The 14305-nt window shown below is 54.8% G+C and overlaps 1 protein-coding gene across 1 annotated transcript in view; it reads right to left on the minus strand.

Moving 5' to 3' along the window:
- The window catches only part of DTX4 (deltex E3 ubiquitin ligase 4), a 34027-nt gene extending 20794 nt beyond the window's left edge, over positions 1–13233 (minus strand). Inside the window, exons 1-2 of the mRNA XM_030849293.2 lie at positions 12922–13233; positions 4019–4742 (exon numbers count right to left, since the gene is read on the minus strand). Of these exons, the coding sequence (XP_030705153.1) occupies positions 4019–4742; positions 12922–13132 (935 nt within the window). The 5' untranslated portion in view covers positions 13133–13233. The remainder of the gene's footprint in view (positions 1–4018; positions 4743–12921) is intronic.
- Positions 13234–14305: the final 1072 nt, after the last annotated feature.

Here is a 14305-nt window from a genome sequence, read left to right on the forward strand (position 1 = left end):
ACCTGCCTTCCCCCCTCACCATCTCCAAGGCCCCCACTTCAGCTGATAAGTAGCTGTGATCTGGGTGACAAAAGCCACCTTTGTTCCCACAAACTGGACTGGCAGGTTTCCACACCCAACGTGGTTAACCAGGAAATAGTCCAATCCCCAGAGCGCACATCCCGGGCAGCCCGAGAACTCAACGCTGGGGGCAAGGTCTGGGGAGAGGGAGGGTGTGCTGGTGAATACTGCGGAACAGGTGGGTGTCCCTGCCACGCCAGGACAGGGACAACATGGCAGAAGGGCTTGTCAGGAGGCTCTGGATGGTGGCAGCAGGGCTTGGGGAAGAGGGGATATTTGCTTATGAAATACAGAAGGGTCCAGCGGAAGGGGCCCTGCAAGGGGGTCAGGATATCTGCTTCTAGCCCAGCTCTGCACCGACTTTGTGCCTTTGGGAGTAACGCGCAGCCTCTCTGCCATTCAGGACTGCCTCCGAGTTACCACGCAGTAAACAGGGCACCCTAAATCCCTGTCCCTGGGTTCCCAGGGAGGGAGGATTTAGGATCCAGGTCGAATACTTTGTAAATAGTCAAGCCCTATGCAAATTTGGGTGACTGTTTACATTTTTTGGTTCCCAAAGGTAAGAGGAAGTTGGGCTTGATAGAAAGCCTTTTCCTGCTTAATATTCCAATTTTCTCAGATTCTTGAGGATGTCAGGTGTAAAGTGTTAATACAAAGTTGAGTGCTGGGCAGATCGTTGGGCTGGCAACACTTGACTACCCTTCCCTCACCGTTCTTCGTTAAAATGAAAACCAAGAACAGCCTGTATGGTCCACATCGGGCACACCCTGTCGGGGCCCCCAGGGTTGCAGGTGCCTGAGTCCTTTTCCTAGAGGTCAGTAACCCAAAGGCAGGTGAGCATTCACATCCTCCAGGCAGCTCAGCTCAGCAAAAGCTGCCTGAACCAACTACTCGTTGGCCAATCAGCAGACACCCCCTGCCCCCGTGCCGTGGGGAAGTTCCCAGTTATGGAGGGTGCACGTTTTAATTTCTGTCTCTAACATACAAAACTAAGAAAAGAGACGAGCTGGCAAGGTGGCAGGGGAAGGGGGGGTTGATGAGGGGAGAATAGCTCCGCAGATACCATGGTGAGAAGTGTTTTTCTGGGAGTTACGAGCCAACCCAGGAATCCTCGGCGGAACAATGGTCTTGTCTCTCCAGCAACTGAGGTCTCGCTGGAGATAGAGAAGCCTCCATTCTGGAAAAGACGGCCAGAGGGGCGACTCCCGCCCCCCTCAGCACAGCCCTCCTCTCTCCTCTTTAGAAACCCCCTGCTTGTGTCTCTGAATAATTCACAGGATCTTTTGTTCCCCCCAAACCCTTCTCTCCATCCCACCTCTCCCGCCCTCCCTGGTCTTCCTTTTTTCCGTGGGAAAGTTACTGGAAGAGGTCATGGGCAGAGAGGGGAGGGGGAAGGGGCCGTTGGACGACAGAAGGTCGATGGCAACGGCAGACAAAGGGAATAAACACGCTAATTAAATGGCCAAGAAAGACTGGAGGAGAAGATGGTAGTGGGGGTGAGGGAGGTGGTAAGAGGTGAAAAGGAGAGGGCTGGAAGACAGAGAGGGTAGGGAGGGGCCTCCCTTGTCAGGAAAACAGAGCAGAGAAAAAAACAACTTGTTTCTATAGCCCTTTTGAAATTGCACTGCCCAGACCTCCGCCCCAATTCTGCTGCTCGGATTCTATTGGCAGGCAGATACTCGAGCAGAGAGATAAAGAGCTGACGAATCCTTCATTGACATTTAAAGCGATCTGGGGTTCCCCTCCCTCAAGTACGGCATGGGGTCACTTGGCTTTTGTGTAGGGCGCCAGAAATGAAGTAGGGTGTTAGATTCGACTCAGTAACTACAGGGCGCATAGATACTGTTCGTAATAGTAATAGCAGCTAATACTGAAAAGACTCTTATTATGTGCCAAGCACTGTAGTAATTCCACACTGGATATTTCATTTAGTCCTCATGACAAACCCTGTAAGCAAGGTACCATTCCTATCCCCATTTTACAGATGAGTAAACTGAAGATAGAGGATGCAAAACTTGCCCCAAGTTACACAGCCAGAAACTTGGGTTCCAGCCCAGCCAGTCAGATTCTAAAGACTGTGTTCTTACCCACTATAGGAGCCTCCGTCTGCCATGCCAGCAGTCGCCCTGGAACTCCGTTAGGGGCCCTGGGATGCTGCTGTACGCCAGTGTGGAGAAACTGAGCAGCGGCATCGTGCGGGTACCCCTTCCCCTCTGCCAAATACTTCTGCAGGCTCAGAGGAAGTCATGAAAACCCCAGGCATCTGACTAGCATTTGACCATTTATAATAAATTGCCTTTGAATACAACGAGGAGCTGGGCTTTGGCCAAAAGAGCGGCAGACTAGGAGAGGAAAATCTAGGTTCCAGCTCCCGCTCTGTAACACGTGGGCTGTGCCTCTCTCCTTGGGGAGTTAATTCCTAGCTGAGTGCCCATGCCTGACACTTGCATCACGGTGTAAGGTCATGAGTTAATGCCGGCGAGCGCGTCGGGTCAGCTGTTAAGGGGTGACTGCTCTTAGCTGAGGTTTTGACACTGACTCCATGGGGTAGGCAAGGCAAGCATGATGATCCCCATTCCACACCGGGGGAACGTGGACCTTGCAAAGATTCCACGCCTCACCCAGTGGCAGAGGCAGGAGTAAAGGCCCGGCCTCACGGTCTGCAAGCTACCCTCCTTCCTGTCTCCTCCCGGCGCTTAGCCTCTACGTGCAGAGATCTTCCTCTGGGCAGTTGAACTTCACACTCTTGGGTCCAACCTACCTCTGAACCATGCCGAATGTCTGGGGCTTGGGTGGCAGGCAGGGCCAGGCTCCTCCAGAGAAAGGGAAGATTGGACAGATATAAGAGGCCAATCTCACAAGAAATCAGGGGCTGGCAGGCAAAGGCTACGGGTACCACGTGGACCTGCGTCTCTCCCATTTTATGATCAGGAAGGCCAAGAGGATGATAAAAAGCAGTTATAACAGAACCTACAACATCCCCAAGTTGTCACAGGAACGACTGAGACGGTGCATGGGAACTGCCTGGGAGGTAGTAAGTACTCATTAAACACGGGCTGTTATTCCAGTCTGGAGGCACCAGAGGAAAGGGACTAACCCTCACCTGGCACCTGCTGTGTGCTGGACACCGTGGTATGTGATTGACAGGGAAGCAGCATGGCTGAGTGGGGAAGAGTCTGGGCTCAGACCTCCCGAAGTCTGAATCCCGTTCTCTACTGATGATTAGGTATGTGCCCTGGAGCGAGTGAAACTCTCATGTCTTCAAGGGTAAAATGGGATCAAAAATGCCTACTCCAGGGGCTTCCCTGGTGGCGCCGTGGTTGAGAGTCCGCCTACCGATGCAGGGGACACGGGTTTGTGCCCCAGTTCGGGAAGATTCCCATATGCTGCAGAGCGGTTGGGCCCGTGAGCCATGGCCGCTGAGCCTGCGCATCCGGAGCCTGTGCTCCGCAACGAGAGAGGCCACAACAGTGAGAGGCGCGCGTACTGCAAAAAAAAAAAAAAAAAAAAAAAAAAAAAAGCCTACTCCATAGACTTGTAAGGATTAAGTAAAGTGATGAAGTCCCCAAACTAGAACGTGGTGGGAGCCCCTGAATGTTGCCTGCTGCCTCTCGGCAGGCATCACCTCCTGTAATGCTCACTGCAACCCTAACATGAAGATTACGGCCCGCATTTACAGATGAGGAAGCTGGGGCTCTGCGAGGTTAGGGCTCTGCCCCTATCACAGGGCTAGGAAGAGGCAAGGTCTCCATTAGAATCCAGATCTGCTGGATCCCAAAGGCCACATCCTTGCTTACCCACCACACCGTGCTGCCTTCCACCTGCAGCCAGGGGGCCAGGTGAAGACGAGGAGGACCTTAAGCCTCGGCAGCCCTTCCTTCATCTCTGACCCGGATGATCAGTGACGTCTGATGCCCCTGGTCAGTTGACGCTCAGAGGCAGCCATGGAAGCACCTACCCGGAGGCGATCAGCACCCGGGACTGGGCGATGGCCAGTCGCTGCAGGTTGGTCCGATTCAAGGTCGCCAGGGCCACCCTTCCGGTCTTGCCATTGGCTCCCGGGGGGCTAGCAGGGGAGACCGCATTCGCCCCTGCCGGCGTGCTGGAGGCTTGTCGCCGGATCGCCTGCGATGGGACCATCTTCACCGGGCCTCGAATGGTGCCCGTGCTGTCCAGTGGCTTGGCCCCGGGGCCTGGTGGGGGAGGCATCTTGACCACTCCAGACTCGGGCATGTGCTTGCGGGCAGCCGGGGGCTGCAGGGGTCCGGCGCTCCCATTGGCCACCGCGGCCTTGACGCTCATCACCAGGACGCACTGCGGGCAGGAGCAGGGCGCGGCGGGCGGCGCGGCGGCAGGCCCGGGGCTGGCCGGCCAGGACTGGGGCTTGGGCAAGGTGCCAGTGACCATGGGGTAGATAAGATCCAGCCGCCGGCGGACGCGGCGCTGGCGCTGGGTCTGCCGGTTGATCTGGCCCATGGTGCTGAAATCAATGATGTAGCTGAAGCCGATGGAAGTGAGGTCGATCCAGGGGTGCTGCTTCTCGTAGGCGTGCTGGATGGTGATGCCCACTTCCATGTCGTAGGGCGTCCAAGAACCATTGTCGTTCTCCCACTCCCACACCACGCCCTTCCCAGGGGCCGAGGTCGGGTCGTAGTAGTTGCGGCGAACCGGACGGAGGGTCCCTGCCAGAGTGGGACAGAGGAGAGGATCAGGGTCACCAAGGGATGAAACTGAATCGTGTTACGTTAATAGGCAGACATTAAACGAGTCCTACAGTGTGCCGGCACTGGGCTGCCTGTTGAGATATCAGCTTTGAATGAGGCTCATGCCTGCCCTTTTGAAGTCCAGCAGTCACGTGGGGGTGGAAGCAGATGAGTTACACGGGGAAGGATGTGGGAGATAGTACAGGGTACCAGAAAGAGCACTTCCTGGTTTGCAGTCGGGAGACCTTAGTTTGCAGGCAAATTGGATCACTTAATATAACACCCCACAACCTTCTTTTCTCCCCCAAGAAACAAGATGATAACTCCTTTGCTGAGTTTTTGTAAAATTAAATGTGGCTCACTCAATCAACGAATATGCATTTGTCTGTGGCAGGACCTGGATTTCTCACGCGCCCTGTACTCTGCAATAAGGTATATAAAGCCCTTGACACGTGCTAGGCGCTCAGAAACATCATTTCCCTTCTTCCTTGATTCTCCACATGCCTCAGCCCCGAAGGCTACAGGGGAAATGAACACAGGGTCATGGGACCCTAGAGGATAGAGGAAGACTCTGCCCCCAACCCAGGAAGGCTGTCCAGGGCTGGGGGCGATGGCTGGCTCTCTGGACTTCTTTGGGTGTGGTAAAAAAAAAATAAAAGGTCAGGTTGGAAGAACTCTCTCATACTTCCCAGCATTAAGTCTTATATCAACAACTGCAAGAGTGATCGCAAGAATAACTTTCTATTTATCTAACGTCTTCCCCCCCCACCCCCCCCACCCCCCGCCCCTGAGAAGCTCAACCCTCCTAAAGATAGGAGAGTCTCAATTTCGATAGTCTCACAGTGGGGGGGATGGGGGGTGGTGAGGGCAGGGAGGAGATGAGGGTTTGTTGCAGGGGAATAGGACAGCAGAAATGAACCTGCAGGACTGTCAGGGAAAACTAAACCTGTAACTGTTGCCTCTTTCTCCTCTATCTACCGGAACCTTGAATTCAGATCCATGCCCAACCAGGGCTCATTTCATAGATATTAACATCAAGGCTGAAGATGCCTGGTTCAAGGCCGGGTAGGGAGACTGGGGAGATCTCCAAGGATGCTGGAATCTCTGCATCCGTCAGCTTAAGCTCTATCCATCAAAGTGGTGGGAAAAGGCTCCCTTTCCCTGGCCTCTGACCCACCCCCTCCTCCAACCCAGAGGGAGACACCAAGACTGGGGACAGAATCTCATTCAAGGGGGGAAGAAAAGGAACAATGACTATTCAGGCCTTTGCCAGGTCATAACCCCCCCCCCCGCCCCCATCTCCAAGCCCCTTAATGACCCAAAACATCAACATTCAGAAGCAGGAGGGAGAAGCAGAACAATCCCCTCCCTATTCAGCGCCAGGAGGTCTGCTGGATGTGGGGGGAGTGGGAGAGCAGGAGGAACGGGGTGGCCAGTAGGCCCCTGGTTTGCCGCCATTTCCTTCCTAAGGCGCCAGCTTGCTCGGGGACAAACAGCGCAACCTTTGGATCCAACAGCAGAGTTTCCATCCCTTCCAGCTGTGTGATGAAGCCTTAGTTTCCTCATCTGTTTGGGTCCTGGGTAGCTTCTTCAAAGGGTGGATTTGAGGATTAAATGCAGGAATGAATATAAATGCTAAGATAATACCTGTCGCTTGGCAAGGGCCCAATAAAAGTTGGTGATTATGATTGTAATTTATCTTCTATTGTATGTCTTAGCAGGATGGAGAAGTCACGGGGAAAGTTTAGTCCAGGGGATGTGAAGTGTGTGTGTATGTGTGTGTGTGTGTGAGAGAGACAGAGACAGACAGAGACAGAGACAGAGAGAGGAGGACCAGAGAGAGAGTTTAAACTCCCTCTTTGCACAATCTTTGTTACTTAGAAAACACCTTCAGCTATCCTCTCTCATTTGATCTCCCTGGCAATCCTGTGAAACAATGTTTAAAGATGAGGACATTAAGTTTAGAGAGCTTAAATGACACTATTTTATTCTCTCTCCAGGGTAGCAGGGACAAACAATGCCCTTGACCAATTCTCATAAATGTGCTTAAAAGGCATTTTTCACAAGGGTGGTGTCAGTCCCAGCTATGCCTGGGAGTTGCCCCAGAACTTCTGGAAACCCTGCCCTGCCTCTTTCCAGGTGTATCCTCCTCTCTGCCCTGGACAGATGCCCCCTTTTCCTCCTGAACTCCCTCAGTGTTCCCTGACTCTCCGCTGCCCCTGCTATTCACCAGGTCCCGTCTATCAAAATGCCCTCCTTTGCTGCTTTGATCTACTGAAACTTTCCTTATCGTTCAGGTCCTATGCGACTTGCCATCCATTTCTTGAAATGCTCTCCTAGTCCGGGCTCCATCTTCAAGGAGTCTGGGGTGCACAGCTGCTTACGTCTGATGGGTACAAGCATCTTGGCACTTTTCATATCAGTGCCTAACGCAAAGTCCGCAGTAACGAGGGCTCCACAGACGTGCTGTGATGGGGTGAGGACTTCTGGCTACGTTGGCATTTGATCATTTAGCCCACATTGCTGAGTATGCGTTAGCTGCTGTGGGGAATGCAGATTCCCGCACTCCTGAAGCACCTCCCAGTCTAAAACAAGACAAGTGCCTAGTTATGAGACACGCCACCAAAAAGGGTGTCAACAAATGCAACACTAGCAGAAAATGTAACCACAACCCCACCGTGCTTCGATCCCTTCCATGACTTCCTCGTAGGTCAAGACCAAGATGCTCTCCACCCACAACCTCTGTGGTCTCCTCGAATCCTAACACACTCTGCCCACGTTTCTGCCCCACTGGCCTCCTGCAGACTCTCGCCACTGCCTCTTCTCCTCTCTGGGCTGCTTCACAATCTTGGTCCCTCCCCTCACACACTCTGGCATCCTCCTGGCTACCCATCCTTCAGATTTCAGCTCACTTCCTCGAGGAAAGCTCTCTGGGTTGTCCGACCAGGTAAAACCCCTGCTCCTATATTTTGCACTGTCCTGAGGTGCAGTTACACATTTATTTGTGTGATTCATTTGATGAATGTCCACCTACCTCATGGGACTCCCAATCTCATGAGGGGGGGCATCCAGGAGTTTGCTTATGGCTGTAGCCCCCATGCCTAGCATGTCCTGAGGGCTCAATAAATATCCCCTGAAGAAAGGAAGTAATCATAATTTGGAGAACATTTCAAGAAATGGAGAGCATAACAGGGAACATAGGGCCTGAATGAGGAGAACCTCAACAGGTGAAAATGATGAAGAAGGGCCTCTCAGGAGAAGGGACCTTGTGAATAGTTGGTGGGAGGGTGTCTAAGGGAATGCCTGAGAATAAAAGGCACATCTGTTTGGCGGGAGTAGAGGAAAATATGGGCATACAGGAAGATAAACTTGGAAAGGCGCGTGAGAGCCAGGGCGTAGATGGTCTGGACTGCTAGGCTATGAGGGCTTTTATGTACAGGCCACGAGGAACCAGTGAGGTTTGTGACACAGAGAAGTGATGACACCAGAGCTGCTCCGTTTATTAGTTCCAAATGAGAAGTAATGGGGGGGGGAAGGGGGAGGTTGCTGGCAGCAAAAATGAAAAGCAGGTGATAGACCAGAGGGACCCTACGTAATGGGTAGGACCTGACCACAAGTAGCTGAATGCATTCCAAGTGATCCAGGATCACGTGCTTTCGAATCTCCTGGGGAACAGATCAGCAACACCCTCCAGACCTGAGGGCCGGCATCCCTGGGAGCTGGGCCCGGGAATCTGCACGTGAACAACTGCAGAGTGTTCATCGCGAATGCTCAAGTTTCAGCTTCCACATGCCTGTATATGTGGGGCATCCAAAAAGAATGACGAGACGAGTCAAAGACCCCTGAGGCTTTGACCACGGGCGAGCGGTAAGGTAGTGACGCCATTTAACAAGAAGAGGGGTGTCACAAGGAAGAGCTGATTTTTGGAAGGAAAGATGCTGCGTTCAGTTCAGCCCTAGAGGGTTAGTTAAAAACAGAAGGCAGACCTCAGCACGAAAGTCGTGGGACAAGAGAGATGGTGGGATTACATTCTCTGATTATTCTGAGATCACTCCATCTGACATGGGCGAGTCCTGGACCTTTCTATAATCAGGACCCTGAATTAGATGATCTGAGGAAATCCACTGGGTCCTAAGGTGCAGTGTGACCCAAGGACAAGGCTTCTAATGGCACAGGGATAAAGGATTTCACAGACTAAGGAGGAAGAAAGAGGAAAAAAGCTTCTTCCAGCAACTCAGACACGTACATCCCAAAGCACCCAAGTTGTTCTGGCTCCTGGGAAATGAGAGACGACACCTTTCAGGCATGACCCTAGGACTCCAGGGCACTTCACCCACGTCCATACAGCACTGAGCTCCTGTACCCAGGAAATCCCAGGCCTCTCTTACTAGCACCCCTCACCCTCACTAGAATGTTCCATGAGGGCAAAGACTTGGATGGTTTGCTATCGCTATATCCCACAAGCCTGGAACAGTGCCTGCAAGAAGTAGGTGGTCCTCCAAATGAAGGAGGACATGGGCACTTGGTTCAGAATCTCAGCTCTGCCGTGGACTAGCTGTAAAACTTTGAGCGACTTCATCTTTTTCAACTTGTTTCCTTTCCTATGAAGTGAGAACAATGGGTCCTTCATAAGATGGCCGAGGATGAAACCAGATGATGTATGCAATGTGCTTGGTGCCTCCCTCATACTGGAGCTGTCACGTGGTCGTGCCATTTGCTCCCACCACTCTTGTGCTCGCACAGGGTGGGGAGTATAGTTGGGCGGGGACTAAAAATCAGCTTCTATCAAACCCTTGAGTCACTCTCCATCTGACTCTCGTCACTGCGTTAAAGACATAAAAGAGGCAAAAGTTGCACAGAAAACTGAGCTGGAAAGAACCCTCCCTCATAGCATGTTACTTCTAATTAGCGTCATCACTGGCGCAGAGTCCAAGAGTTCGGAGTTCAGAGTTCAGAGTCCAGAGTTCACCTGCCGATGTGCATGATGGGAGGAAAGGAGCCAGAAGGAACCTTAAGGCTGCTCTTCATTCTACGAGGGAGAATGAGGCCTGAGCAGTCGAGGCACTTGCTGAAGGCCACAGAGTAAGCCAGTGGGTCTGGAATGAGACCCTGAGTCACGTCTCCCACTGCCAGCCCGGGTCCTCCCCCATCCTGCTGCCAGGCCCTGAAAATGGCAATGATCAGGTATGTTGGAAGATACAGAGCACAGGGATGTTGGATGTTACAGGGGACAGAGCTCCAGCCACTGCCCTACAACAGAAAAAGGTCAGCCCAGTCAAGGTGAATGATCGTGGGTGGAGAGGACCCAACAGAGGCTTTTCGAAGCAGCCAAGACTCCTTCACCTCTATCTAGCCCTGTCTCTTCCCTTCTTCCCCATTCTCTAGCCCAAAATGCCTAGAGGAGACCAGCATAGAATGCAAATAAGCGCAGACTCAGAGCCGGTCTGGGGAAGGAGAAGGGTCCAGGACAGACAGAGGTGGGCAGGGGGTATCTGCAACCTCCCAGCCATCTCCCTGGAGACAGACTGGATGAGGTCGGAACCCAGGGGAGTGGAGAGTCTGAGGACTTCCTTGGCAGCAGGGCAGGGAACTTCTGAAAAAACACAGCTCCCATGTCAGGAAATGTCCCCACACAGAGGAGGCAACAACAAAAAAAGAGAGGAATCGCCTCTGGGCAGGGGACTTCCAGCTCTCCTTTGTTTATGGGGATGTTTCTGGTTCCCAGCTTCAAACTGTGGCTTGGGGATGGTGGGTAATTTAATTAAACGTTGCCAGGGCTTGGCAGAGGTTGCCTGGGAGCCGGTGGCTTACAGTTCCTACCCTGTCACGGCTTCATCAATGAGTTATATTGAGAGGAACTGTGTGTCTGTTGATGGAGAAGACAGAGGAGGGGGGCTGTGAGCCCAGAAACCCAGAGATTCTATTCTGCTTTGACAAGCTCCCCGACAGACCCAGCAGTCCTGGGAATTCAGCCCAGTGCCTTCTCACCCAGCGCACCCAGCGCGGGGCCTGGCGCTGAGGATGGAGGCTCTCAGCCCATGTTGGCCGATGAACCAGTAGAATGAGTGGATGACACCAAAGCAGTCTGAATCCCTCAGAGACAGACAAAAAATGTAAAACACACCCTGAGGCAGTTCGAAAAATGATCCAGGGCCAGGTCGGGTCTAAAATCTGAGGAGCTCCAGCCTCCGACTTAACTGTGAACCACCAGGCAGTGGGCAGCCTGTCCTCAGGGAAGCGTGGTCAGACCTGGGGGAAGTAGCAACTGTCCTTCAATCCAGTTTCCTCCAGAACTTCATTTCTGTAGTAAGAGCCCTTCAGGCCATGACCCTTCCTAGGAACCACGCCCATCTCAGACATCCCTAAACACTGATGAAACTTTCCCCCTTCTCAAATGTGGGACAAGGCCTGGGACCTTTATGTCACCAAGACGTCTCTCCATCCGCTGCTGAGACTTAGTCTGAAATAGAAAAGCTAACACCTGCCCATCTATTCTGAGCAGGATTGGAGTCCCCTGTCAGGTAGGTGTCTTGACTGTCAGACTCTCTGACCCCACCTACAGGGCTAGCTTCCCCCTCCCCACAGTCTGATGCCTCCACCCTCACCTCTCGGACTTCTGTCCAAAGTACACAGTTACCTTCTCCCCCCTCCCCCTTGGCCACACTTAATCCTCTTTCTCGACCTCCCCACATTCCTCCTTATTCCCTCTTCCTCCCAGTCCCTCTCAGCTCCAGCCCCCTCCCTTTCCCACCAAGGTTTAAGCCCCTCCAGATGCTAACGCTTCTGGAATCCTTTCCCCAGAAAGCTTCACTCAGTCGGTCGGTGTCTACAAAGTCCTTGGCAAAGAGGTTGTTAGGAGTTATGACTAAAGATGAGGACACGAGGGTGGAAAGATACCCCTTTCCCATGACAATCCTAATTAGCGCACAGGATGCGGGGGCTTTCCAAGGAGGCGGAGATGCCTTTGCTCACACAGCTGTTCTCTGACCCTCTGGGACTCACCCGGTCCTCCCCTCCCGTCCCTCCCTTCCACACCTGTCTCTCCAGGCTCCTGGGTCACACTCTCGGGAGAGCCGAGCCAGAATCCCCAAAACGACTGCCCACCTCCGTGAAGAGGCTACTGGAGAGACAGACCTGTCCCAGGTAAATTAAGCCTGGGCACCATGCGTGGGCCACGCAAAAGATGCAGCCCCCCCTCTGCCCCTCATGTCAAGGACCCGCCACCCTGACCTCCAACCTGCAGGCTCTCTTCTTGGCTCTGACCTGGAAAGGCTGGCCAGCTGGGATGTGGGATTTGCGGTGGCCACAGTGGCAACTTGATTCTCACAAAAAGATAGGAGTTTAGTGTCCCCCATAGGGGACCTTTACGGGGCGAATCTTGGGGACAGTTTCTTTTTAGGAATTCTTCTCCTCCAAGGACAAAGCGATCAGCTTCCCAGCCAGGCATTCCGGAGCTGTGTCCCTCCCCCGCCTCCCTCCATCTGCTCTGGCCTGTTGCTTCAACGCTTGGAGTGCCCAAGCAGAGGCACTCACCAATGCCACAGCAACCCAGGCGTTTCCTGCCCTGGAATCCCCCAAGTCCACCTCTGTTCCCAGAAAGGCCCCTCCCTGCCCGTACTAGACCACAGTGAAAGCCTCCCGGGAATCCCTTCTTCCTCCCCCCCCCCCCCCCCGGGATGCAGCTGTGGGAAGCCATCCCACCCCGGAGGGGTAGAGGCAGCAAGGTGGTTGACCAGGGGAACGTGTGGCAGGCCCAAGGGTGCCTGAGGCACAGTAGGGTCAGTCAGCCAAGGTGATGTGTGAGGAATGAGAGCAGCAAGCCTTTCCTATCAGCTGGGATTGCTTGTGGGCTGGTGAGCCCCGGAATTTCTACTAGAGCCACCAAGCGTTTCAAAGGGGGGCGTGAAAGGGGGTTTTTAGGAGCTAGGTTGAAGCTCGGTTTGCATAACCAAACCACGGGTACTATTTGCATGGACGTTTATTGCAGGGGGTATCTTAAGAGCATCGTGGGGCGTCAAGCGCCCCCTCCACGACCCCCTCTCGGTGACACCAGTGTATGGAGATGCGGACAAAGGTGGGCCCCGGTGGGCTCGCGACGTGGGAGACCTCAGGGCAGGCAGGGGAGGAGGCGCGGGCGGGGCAGGGGTGGCCGGCTCACCGGTGTCCTGGCGAAACTGGTTCATGGACTGCAGGTCGATGATGTAGGGCGCGAGACGGCTGTCCACCTGGCCCAGCACCACGCTGCCCCCGGCGCGGGGGCCGGCGCGAACCACCGCCTCGATGTGGTGGCTCACGGCCGGGCTGTAGGGACGCCAGCGGCCGTGCTCGTTCAGCCATTCCCAGACCACCACGGCCGAGGCCAGGAGCATGGCGAGCCCGGGGCTGCGGCGGCGGCAGCGCTGCGATGCCTGCCTCCCGGGCCCGGCGCGCCCGCCCTCCTCCGCTTCCTCCTACGCCGCCGCCTCCGGGCCTCGACCGCGCCCCCCGCCCTGCGCCCCGACACCCCGGGCAGCCTCAGCTCCGGCCCATGGGCCGCCCCCCAGCCGCGCATCCACCGGGGCCCGGAGACCAGGGCCGCCGGGGTCCGACCGCGCGCCGCCGCCGCCGCCGCCCGGGTCCGCCGCTGCTGCCGCTGCTCCGTGGGGTCGAGTCGCTTCATGCAAATGTCCGGCTCTCTGCAAACTGGCCCCCGCCTAGCAAAGCCACCCGGCGGGCGCGCGGCCGGAGCCCCGGCGGCCGCGAGCTGGGGTTGACGGCGAGGCGAGCATCAAGCCCTCGCACCAGTTGCGCCTCGGGCTCTGCAGACGCCGGGGTGGGATCTCGCCGCGCGATCGCGCTCGGACTGGCACGCCGAGTTCCCCTCCCCTCCCTCCCCACCCTTTCACCGCACGTTCAGTTGTCGCCGCCTGGAACAGAGCTCCCCCTCCCTGTGGCTCCGCTCAGCTGCTTCTAGAATGAGTCGCCCCTCCCAAGCCCGGCGCTCGGGCAAACCCGCGCCTGCGGAGGGTTTCTCTGGTCCCTAGACACGGAAAAGCGACCCCCCAGGACAAAGCCCCGGGACTGCAGCTGTCGCCGTCCGTAACTTTGCAGTCTCCCTCCCAGAAATGGAATTTTCTTTTTTCTTTTCTTTCTTTCTCTTTAATGCAGTGTGATCGATGTGCGTACAGCGAGCTCCGAGACACTTAGTGTCTTGCACACTCACGCTCGCACGCACACGCGCCCACATCCGCACGCTCTCCTTGGTGTGGTTGTATTACCTCATCTTCGTCCGCATCCTCAGCTGTCCGTCAAGGATGCAGAGCCACGCCCCCTGATGACTGGAGCAGGTGCCCTGGAGCTCACGCGCTCCCTGCTGGCCTAAAGAGACGCGTGCCGGCCGCTGGCCACACACTAGTTAGATCAACTAACTGGGCCTCTCTGCTTGCGAGACCCAGTCCAAAGGGATGCGGCAATTTGAGAGGTGACGGATTAACACTGTCTATGGTAGGGAGCAAATGTGTTTTTTCTGGGCTGCTTAGACGTTACCAGAATCAAGAAGACAC

This window comes from Globicephala melas, chromosome 8 (genome assembly GCF_963455315.2).
Source record: "Globicephala melas chromosome 8, mGloMel1.2, whole genome shotgun sequence".
In the NCBI taxonomy this organism is placed as follows: Eukaryota; Metazoa; Chordata; class Mammalia; order Artiodactyla; family Delphinidae; genus Globicephala; species Globicephala melas.